The sequence below is a fragment of the Pseudorasbora parva genome, chromosome 12 (genome assembly GCF_024679245.1).
Source record: "Pseudorasbora parva isolate DD20220531a chromosome 12, ASM2467924v1, whole genome shotgun sequence".
Taxonomy (NCBI): Eukaryota; Metazoa; Chordata; class Actinopteri; order Cypriniformes; family Gobionidae; genus Pseudorasbora; species Pseudorasbora parva.
In genome coordinates this window covers 45,465,882-45,476,850 of record NC_090183.1, presented here as the reverse complement: position 1 = coordinate 45,476,850, position 10,969 = coordinate 45,465,882, and the positions used below count along the sequence as shown (strand labels likewise).

The 10,969-nt window shown below is 40.8% G+C and overlaps 1 protein-coding gene across 1 annotated transcript; it reads left to right on the top strand.

The window, feature by feature from the left end:
* Positions 1-5,919: 5,919 nt before the first annotated feature.
* LOC137094632 (adenosine receptor A3-like) lies at positions 5,920-10,327 on the top strand. Its single transcript, XM_067460482.1, has 2 exons — positions 5,920-8,460; positions 9,077-10,327. The coding sequence occupies exons 1-2, from the start codon at positions 8,129-8,131 to the stop codon at positions 9,726-9,728; spliced, it is 984 nt and encodes a 327-aa protein (XP_067316583.1). The 5' UTR covers positions 5,920-8,128; the 3' UTR covers positions 9,729-10,327.
* The last annotated feature ends 642 nt before the right edge of the window (positions 10,328-10,969 follow it).

Sequence of the window (10,969 nt, the reverse complement as noted above, 5' to 3'; positions counted from 1 at the left end):
TGAAAATTCTGTCATTCACGCATCCGCAATTTGTTCTAAACCTTTTTTGTTTTTTGTTCTGTTGAACACAAAAGATGATATTTTGAAGACTTTTCTGGTCCTCATTGACTTCCATAGTTTTTTATCCTCTATAATATGAAAGTCAACGTGTATCGGCAACTGTTTGGATACCGACGCTCTTTAAAATATCTTATTTTGTGTTCAACAGAAGAAAGAAACGACTTGAGGATGGAGGAGTGAATGACAGAAATTTCATTTGTGGTTAAACTATCCCTTTAAAACTGGTACATAAAAGTATTATTGTAACGTCATATTGCAGATTAATCATTGTTGTTTTTTTTAATTTTATTTTACTAATATTGCACTACTTATATTTAATTTTATCTATTAATAAAATAATATGACTTATTTTTATTAAGTTTATTTCACATTGCACCATTTCTGACTGTAAAAAGGTTGCTTTTGTACTTGTTAAGAACAATCAACTTAAGTAATTTCAACTTAAATGACATTAAACTGACTTTAAAAGGATATGAATTATTCTATAACATGAAAAAGGTTGAACATTGCTAAACATTTTGATGATGAATTAAAGCAACGTAAAAACATGTGTTGTCATAAATTATTGATCATATAACCTGTTGGCAATAAAATGTGAAGTTTCTGTCATCCTAATAAAGCACACTAAAATTGAAATCATTTTTTGGGCGATATTTTAGTGTCTCTTCTAAATAAAACATTATTCTAAAAAGAAAAGATGCATAGGCATAATAAATTGCTCAAATCATTAAATGTTTGGGCTTACGCATATTTTTATTAATTGCATACCTCATTTAAGTGCAAATAAAAAACATTGTAGCTTTCAACATGAACATATAAAGCATTTTACACATCACAGCCGGCTCATGTGTGTACAATAGTAACACCAGATTATTGTGCAGTGAATGACACACTCCTCAGCGGTGTTTGGAGGAGCCCTACTGGCACAGCAGTGTCAGAATCAGTTTAGCTCAGAGAATTCTGCTTGAAAGGTTTAAACAAGATTAATTGCAATTTCACTAAGAAAATCATATAAATCCCCCTTTCTTTTGATACGTTCTGTTAGTTACATAATCCCACGGACTGATTTTCACATAAACTCGTCCATCGTGGCTGTCTGTGAGTAATCTCCCTCCTCCAAATCTTCCTGCTTAAAGGGATAGTTCACACATAAAGAAAATTACCTCATGATTTACTCTCCCTCAAGTCATCCTAAGTGTGTATGACATTCTTCTTCAGACTGGAGTTATATTAAAAAAGTCCTGGCTCTTCCAAGCTTTATAATGGCAATGACTTGATGGGTCGTTTTTGAAGTCCATAAAAGAGCATCTGTCTGTTTCCCATTGATTTTTTTGCCCTGTAGCACTTTGAGTTTCTTCTGAATGAAAAGTGCGTTATAAATAAAATCTATTATTATTATTTATTATTATATATCCATCATAAAAGTGCATCTATCCATCATCAAGTGCATCTATCCATCATCAAGTGTATCTATCCGTCATAAAAGTGCATCTATCTGTCATAAAAGTGCATCTATCCGTCATAAAAGTGCCTCTATCCGTCATAAAAGTGCATCTATCCATCATAAAAGTGCATCTATCCATCATAAAGTGTATCTATCCATCATAAAAGTGTATCTATCCGTCATAAAAGTGCATCTATCTGTCATAAAAGTGCATCTATCCATCATAAAAGTGCCTCTATCCGTCATAAAAGTGCATCTATCCATCATAAAAGTGCATCTATCCATCATAAAGTGTATCTATCCATCATAAAAGTGCATCTATCCATCATAAAAGTGCATCTATCCATCATAAAAGTGCATCTATCCATCATAAAAGTGCATCTATCCATCATAAAAGTGCATCTATCCATCATCAAGTGCATCTATCCATCATCAAGTGCATCTATCCATCATAAAAGTGCATCTATCCATCATAAAAGTGCATCTATCCATCATCAAGTGCATCTATCCATCATAAAAGTGCATCTATCCATCATAAAAGTGCATCTATCCATCATAAAAGTGCATCTATCCATCATAAAAGTGCATCTATCCATCATAAAAGTGCATCTATCCATCATAAAAGTGCATCTATCCATCATCAAGTGCATCTATCCATCATCAAGTGCATCTATCCATCATCAAGTGCATCAATCCATCATAAAAGTGCATCTATCCATCATAAAAGTGCATCTATCCATCATCAAGTGCATCTATCCATCATCAAGTGCATCAATCCATCATAAAAGTGCATCTATCCATCATAAAAGTGCATCTATCCATCATCAAGTGCATCTATCCATCATAAAAGTGCATCTATCCATCATCAAGTGCATCTATCCATCATCAAGTGCATCTATCCATCATAAAAGTGCATCTATCCATCATCAAGTGCATCAATCCATCATAAAAGTGCATCTATCCATCATAAAAGTGCATCTATCCATCATCAAGTGCATCTATCCATCATAAAAGTGCATCTATCCATCATCAAGTGCATCTATCCATCATAAAAGTGCATCTATCCATCATCAAGTGCATCTATCCATCATCAAGTGCATCAATCCATCATAAAAGTGCATCTATCCATCATAAAAGTGCATCTATCCATCATCAAGTGCATCTATCCATCATAAAAGTGCATCTATCCATCATCAAGTGCATCTATCCATCATCAAGTGCATCTATCCATCATAAAAGTGCATCTATCCATCATAAAAGTGCATCTATCCATCATAAAAGTGCATCTATCCATCATAAAGTGCATCTATCCATCATAAAGTGTATCTATCCATCATAAAAGTGCATCTATCCATCATAAAGTGCATCTATCCATCATAAAAGTGCATCTATCCATCATAAAGTGCATCTATCCATCATAAAAATGCATCTATCCATCATAAAAGTGCATCTATCCATCATAAAGTGCATCTGTCCATCATAAAGTGCATCTATCCATCATAAAAGTGCATCTATCCATCATAAAGTGCATCTATCCATCATAAAAGTGCATCAATCCATCATAAAGTGCATCTATCCATCATAAAGTGCATCTATCCATCATAAAAGTGCATCTATCCATCATAAAGTGTATCTATCCATCATAAAGTGCATCAATCCATCATAAAAATGCATCTATCCATCATAAAAGTGCATCTATCCATCATAAAGTGCATCTATCCATCATAAAGTGCATCTATCCATCATAAAGTGCATCTATCCATCATAAAGTGCATCTATCCATCATAAAAGTGCATCTATCATCATAAAAGTGCATCTATCATCATAAAGTGCATCTATCCATCATAAAAGTGCATCTATCCATCAATCCTACAAATGTTTGTCTATTAATTTATTACTCTGCATTTACATTGATTTAATGTGTTACTTGTCTTTTAACATCATCTTCCTGAGAACCAAGAAAAAGGGTTTAGTGCATTTTTTAATTTTTTTAGGTCATTACATTGTTTGGAGCATAAAAACAAACATATACAGGCAAAACCTCTACTCAGGCTCTCAGGAGGATATTTCTGGCTCGTGAAGTGTGGCATTTATTTAGATGTTATTTCCGAATCTTTGCAGCTTTGCATTTTTGTTACAGGTTATGATGAATTGGTTTATATCAAGTTGTCATGAAAAACACAGACATCATTTGTCATGGACCATTTTTTTTGCTCATTTGCGTTTTTAATGTTTTACTACTTACACGATTTAGTAATGATATTATTGATATACAGTGTAGAGTAAAAAAATGCTGACCACAATAAAGATTTTAATAAATAAATCTACCTCAGTTTTAATAAATTGTTCACCTGTTTGGGAAGTGTTTGTCATGTTTTGACAATAAAGGATAGTTTAAAACCACAGTCAACTGTCTGTTCCTCCTGATCCGCCAAGGCCACCTGAGACTTCTGATCCGCCAAGGCCACCTGAGACTCCTGATCCGCCAAGGCCACCTGAGACTCCTGATCCGTCAAGGCCACTAGAGGCTCCTGATCCGTCAAGGCCACCTGAGACTCCTGATCCGCCAAGGCCACCAGAGGCTCCTGATCCGCCAAGGCCACCAGAGGCTCCTGATCCGCCAAGGCCACCAGAGGCTCCTGATCCGCCAAGGCCACCAGAGGCTCCTGATCCGCCAAATCATCAGAGGCTCCTGATCCGCCAAGGCCACCAGAGGCTCCTGATCCGCCAAGGCCACCAGAGGCTCCTGACCCGCCAAGGCCACCAGAGGCTCCTGATCCGCCAAGGCCACCAGAGGCTCCTGATCCGCCAAGGCCACCAGAGGCTCCTGATCTGCCAAGGCCGCCTGAGACTCCTGATCCGCCAAGGCCACCAGAGGCTCCTGATCTGCCAAGGCCACCAGAGGCTCCTGATCTGCCAAGCCCACCAGAGGATCCTGATCTGCCAAGCCCACCAGAGGATCCTGATCCGCCAAGGCCACCTGAGACTCCTGATCCGCCATGGACACCTGAGACTCCTGATCCGCCAAGGCCACCAGAGGCTCCTGATCCGCCAAGCCCACCAGAGGTTCCTGATCCACCAAGGCCTCCTGAGACTCCTGATCCGCCAAGGCCACCAGAGGCTCCTGATCCGCCAAGCCCACCTGAGACTCCAGATCCGCCAAGGCCACCTGAGGATCCTGATCCGCCATTGCCACCAGAGGCTCCTGATCCGCCAAGGGCATCTGAGGCTCCTGATCCGCCGAGCCCACCAGAGGCTCCTGATCCGCCAAGCCCACCTGAGACTCCTTATCCGCCAAGGCCACCTTAGACTCCTGATCCACCAAGGCCACCAGAGGCCCCTGATCCGCCAAGGCCACCATAGGCTCCTGATCCGCCAAGGCCACCAGAGGCTCCTGATCCGCCATGGCCCCAGGGGCTTCTGATCCGCCAAGGCCGCCTGAGACTCCTGATCCGCCAAGGCCACCAGAGGCTCCTGATCCGCAAAGCCCACCAGAGGTTCCTGATCCGCCAAGGCCGCCTGAGACTCCTGATCCGCCAAGGCCGCCTGAGACTCCTGATCCGCCAAGGCCACCAGAGGCTCCTGATCCGCCAAGGCCACCTGAGACTCCAGATCCGCCAAGGCCACCAGAGGCTCCTGATCCGCCATGGCCTGATCCGACCTGCCAAGCCATAAAATTACATAAAAGTGAGTGATGGGAGCATAAAAGCAGGAGTGAAGGCAGTGGAAGACGAGAGAGGACCAGGCCTGGACTTTACGTCTTCCACTGCCATCGCTCCTCCTTTTATAATCCCGTCACTCCCCCATGAGACAAGACCGGTGTGGCGTGCAGCTGGTGCTTATTAATACTCACCGCCGGCCCGCTCTACCCGGTCCCTCGCCTCGCTGCTTGCCACAACAGGATTGTGGGTAGAAAAAAAATAACCCAAGATTTTTTAGAGAGTGTATGCTCATGATTATTAGCGATTATTAGCAATTTTGACAACAGGTCCGGTTACTGAAAACATTACATTTATGGCCATGTTCAAATTACTTAGGGTGCTTCTGAAATTACTGCGGGTGCGCAGATAAGCTAAGCAACAGCTTCCCCATAGCAGTGTACAGTCATTACTTTTACCAATATTTTGAATTTAAAAAACATTTTGCTACAAATGTTTGTCTATTAATGTATTACTCTGCATTTACATTGCTTTAATGTGTTACTTGTCTTTTACACATCTTCCTGAGAACCAAGAAAAAAAAGTTTAGTGAATTTTTTTTTAGGTCATTACATTATTTGGAGCCAAAAAAACGAACATATACAGGCAAAACCGCTACTCTGGCTCTCAGGAAGATATTTCTGGCTCGTGAAGTGTGGCATTTATATTTAGATGTTATTTCCGAATCTTTGCATTTTTGTAACAGGTTATGATGTATTTGTTTATATCAAGTTGTCATGAAAAACACTGACATCATTTGTCATGAACCATTTTTTGTTTGCCCGTTTGCGTTTTTAATGTTTTACTACTGGAGAGGTATGTGGAGTAATTCACAAATTCACTTTTCCCTAGTCGAGACCATTAATCTGATTCTAAGTCTAAAATGTTCCTAGTTTATAATCAAGGCGGTTCAAGAAGGGAAGTGTCTTCCTTGTGTAACAAGGCCCACCTTGAAATAAACATCAACACAGGTTCATTTAAATACAAACTCCAAGATTTATTGGTGGCTTTACAGAGCAGTTATATAGATATACATTACACAGGATGCTCTACAGACAAGTTAACCAAGCAAGAGTTGGGCATCAAACCATTCAAAAGTCACACAAGAAATCCATTAAATAAATTCATAATACAGAAAATAAACTCTCTGAAACAAAACACACAATTCATCAAAAAGGTGTTAATGCAAAAATAACCCAACTCTGCTTAAACACCAAGCATATAGCATCCTGGAACGTACATATATAAAGTGGGGAAACAAACAAAACAAAAACTAGTCCGCCCAAAGAGCCATTCCCCTCTCACTCGGCTCATTTACCAGAGCGGACTAGACCAAAAGAACAGACAAACTAACTCAAATAACAACAAGAGCAACATATAGGCTCAGCAAAGCTGAAACACAATAAAATACCTTTATTATTTATATCAAAAACCACTTATTAAAATGTTTTAGTGCATCACACAACTTGTACCTATGTCAAAAGGTCCAAAAGACGACACGCGAATCCCTCGCATATGAACCATGGGCTCCGTAGAGCTGAAATACACACATTAAAACTTAATTTTAAAAAAATTCTTCCCACAACAAACATATTAAAACACATTTAGGAGTTCACATAAACTCATACCTATCTCCGCGATCCAAGCAAACCCAAATGCGAACCGCTCGCAATCAGACAGTAGGAGTGTCGATCATTTCCTGCCGGCCAGAAACAAACGCACCTACCGTTCTCATTCCTACCACTGACCTTTATACTGCGCTAACCACACCCCCTCAATTCATAACTTTACTCGCTAGATGTCACCTGCCACACTTGTCCAGCCCCCTCAGAGAAACTTAGCCGTGGCTGATGGCTGTGACCTCAGCAGAGCCACAAGAGCATTGGCTTATAGACTTTTGGAGCGAATCCACCATGCCAGATCTCCACAAGGGCTGTCCTGGACTCCATTTACCAGGTTCCTCCCTGTCTCACACCTGCTCTCACTTCCTCATTGTCTCTCCTGCTCTCCCCGGATTCCCTGCACCTGGTCTTTATCATTAGCACTCCCTTATAGGGAACTCACTCCCTGAACTCCATGGCTGTGTCCAAAAACCTAGGCAGCTGACTCATTGCCTCATCAGACAATGACTCTGCAGGCAGCGTTTTGTGCATGAAGGCACCTCACGAAACTAATTTCGGACAGACTTCTAAGGCAGTTTAAGAGTTTAATGATCTACAGCTAAATAGAGAGAGCTCTGGTGATAACTAGAGACATATTTAATTACTACGGTAGTGATTTCTCGCTAGAAATTATATCAGAAGTGGAATATGTTGGTAAAAACGTACATTTACACACAAACTGACCCGCAAACGCAACTTCTGGACGCCATCTTTTTCCCCCAGCTCAACAGTCACTAAATGGAAAGCACAGGATTGTAGGATATCAAAGGCAGTGAAGGACACGTGTGTTGCCTTCAAAAATCGGTCAGATGAAGGTATCTCAGGAGACCGGAAGTGAAGCAAACATTAGGTTCGGACGTGGCTCGATGCCTTCCTGCCTTGAAATGTGCCCTTGTCTGTTATGTTATACCCTGAGTTTGTATGTGTTCTGTCTTTAGTTTGTATTAATAAACCTGTCTTTTTGGAAGCCCTGGATCTGCTCTTCCCTGCTGCACTACACACCGTAACACAAACACATTGGCAGGTTATGATGTATTGGTCAATGTCAAGTTGTCATGACAAAGACATTGCAAACAATTTCATCATTGTATTAAAAATGACATAATTGAGCGACTGACACTTAATGACAGTTATCATAAAAACACCTAAAACCTATTTATGGTGTGTTTCTTTTTGTGTGGCTGCATGTGAGAGTGAAGACAACTTCCTATTTTAACCACTGTTATAAGTAAGTTCCTCTGAGTTTCTGTGCATTTAGTCTCATCATGTCTGATAGTGAGAAGGTGATCTACACTTCTCTGGAGGTGCTGATCGCTGTAGGTTGCTGCCTGGGGAACGGGCTGGTCATCTGGGCGGTTTGGTCGTGCCGTGCCCTGAGCCAGACCACGTTCTGCTTCATCGTGTCGCTGGCAGTGGCTGATTTTCTGGTGGGGATGGTAGCTGTGCCTTTCGCTGTGATAGTTGATGGACGGTTGAAGACGAGTTTCCACTGCTGCCTCTTCATCAGCTGTGTGGTCATCGTGTTGATCCTGGCCTCTGTTCACTCTCTGCTGGCCATCGCTGTGGACCGATACCTGCGTGTTTATAAACCTCTCAGGTATGAACATTTATTAGCAATGTTCTTTGTGCTTCATACTGTGAGCTAAATTGTAATAGTTTTTTTTAATCATACCAAGAACTGACTTTCGGCTTTGTCTGACATTATCATGTTGCAATTATTTGTCCTAATATTGTGTTAGTCTCCCTTTCACTGCCAAAACAGCCCTAACCCTTCGAGGCATGGACTTCACTAGAGCCCGCCTTTGCTCCCCACGTGCATCAATGAGCCTTGGCCGCCCATGACCCTGTGGCCGGTTCTCCACTGGTCCTTCCTTGGAGCACTTTTGATAGATACTGACCACTGCAGACCGGGAACAACCCACAAGAGCTGCAGTTTTGGAGAAGCTCTGACCCAGTCGTCTAGCCGTCACAATCTGGCCAAACTCGCTCAAATCCTTACACTTGCCCATGAAAAATGTTCACTTGCTGCCTAAAATGAACTTGCCTTGCCTCTCCTAATATATCCCACTAACACCCACTAACAGGAGCCGTGATGAAGGGATCATCAGTTTTATTCACTTCAACTGTCATAATGCTATGCCTGATCAGACATAAATACCTCCATGCACAGTACTTTTGAAGATATATAAACATAATTTCTCATTGATTTTCAGGTACAGAGGATCGGTGAAAAAGCAGCATTTGTGGGCCGCAGTCACTGTATGTTGGCTCTCAGCTTCTATAATAGGCTTCATCCCCATGTTCGGATGGCACAACGAAGACATCACAACAAGAGAAAACTCCACTATTACATGTCATTTCAACACAGTTATATCCATGTCATACTTGATCAACTTCATCTTCCTCGCTTGCATCCTGCCACCCACCCTCATCATGATGGCCCTGTACTTGTTCCTCTTTAATATGATATCTAAACAGCTGAGAAACGGAGTCGGGCGGCCTGTGGAGTCCAGGTCGTTTTACCGTAAGGAGCGGAGACTGGCCAATTCTCTGGCTCTGGTGCTGGTCCTGTTTGCCATTAGTTGTCTCCCGCTGCAAATAACGAACACGCTGGTGTATTACACGAGTGTAAAAGTGCCCACTGTCGCCTTCCACATCGGCATCCTCTTCTCTCACGCCAACTCCGCCGTTAACCCCATAGTGTACGCTTTTAAGGTCCCTAAGATTAAGATGGCATATAAAAGCATCTTGACGAAGCGCAGTCAGACTTTGGAAAATCCGGCCAGAAGCAACTCGAACAGCACCGCCAGGTGCACCATGAAAATAAACCCACAGGTGGTTTTAGCCACCAATCAGGACGGTTAGTTCATGCATAAAACTGGTGTTCAATTATACAGTTTTCCAGCAGTGGTTTTGTGTTGGTTTCACAGATTTTGATCATTTTTTTTCTGGAGAAAGTGCATAAAAGAAGCCAGAATATTAAATGTCACAAATGTATATTTAATTTTTACATGGGGGAAAAAAAACTTCTTGTGTTTTTGCCTCAAGTTTGCATGCCTGTAACTCTAGAAGAATTAAATATATCATAATAGCCTTTTAGATTCTGGTTCTCAACAAACCTTTCTTTTGGCGTCTTCATTTTCAAGGCCCTTGATGTTCAATCCCAGAGATATGGAGATCATAATGTGGCTCCATGAGTAAATTGGTCAATTGTACACATTGACAGAGGTCAAAAAAAATAAATGTGGGTCACTGTGCGAATAATGTTGAAAATAGAAATGCATCTAGTTTTTAAGCAACACAGTTGTATAGAACAGTGCTATAAATATTCGTTTTCCAAAGCTTGCATTCCTGTAAAAGTATTAAAGATATCTTAAAGTAGCTTTCTAGATTCTAATTTTAATTATCTAATCATCTTTTTTCCATCTCCATTTTCAAGGTCCTATATGGTTCAATTGCATAGATATGGGCATCCCAATGTTCAAATTGTTTAATCAATAATTATTGTTTTGCCATTTACAATGCACCATGGTATTGTAGTTAATAAATCTGTTAAGTAAAGTTTTGTACCTTTTTGGATTTTTAAATGCTTTTTTGCTTTAAATAAAAGTTTGTAATGTTGTGATTCACCTAGTAGCTAGTTGGTTTGGTTCAGGGCTTATAACACTTATAACACTATTTTAAAAATAAAAACATGTATCAGGACCCACTCATCGCCGTAATCATACTTTAGATCTAATGTCACTGTCACATGGAATAAATGTTGATACCATTGAAATTCTGCAGCAGAGCGATGACATCTCAGATCATTAAAGAGTATCATGTATACTTAATTTAGCTAAGGCTGCAAAGCCATCCCCTCACTTCAAAAATGGCAGGACTATAACCTTTGGACTAAAGATTGCTTTGTACATAATCTTCCTCATCAGTTCCATCTCCTCAGCATTACAGATAGCCTATAGAGGAACTTGATGTTGCAACATCAAAGAGTCAGAAACGATTGACTCTCTCTTTACCAGCACTTTAGACATAGTTGCTCCCCGGTGCTTAAAGACTAAAAAAAACAATACAATGCTGTGGAACAACGAGCACACTCGGGCCCTTAA

Coding starts and splice junctions, on each gene's coding strand:
- LOC137094632 (XM_067460482.1), top strand. CDS start 8,129: ATGTCTGATAGTGAGAAGGTGATCTACACTTCTCTGGAGGTGCTGATC. Junction 8,461..9,076: donor CGTGTTTATAAACCTCTCAG/GTATGAACATTT, acceptor ATTGATTTTCAG/GTACAGAGGATCGGTGAAAA.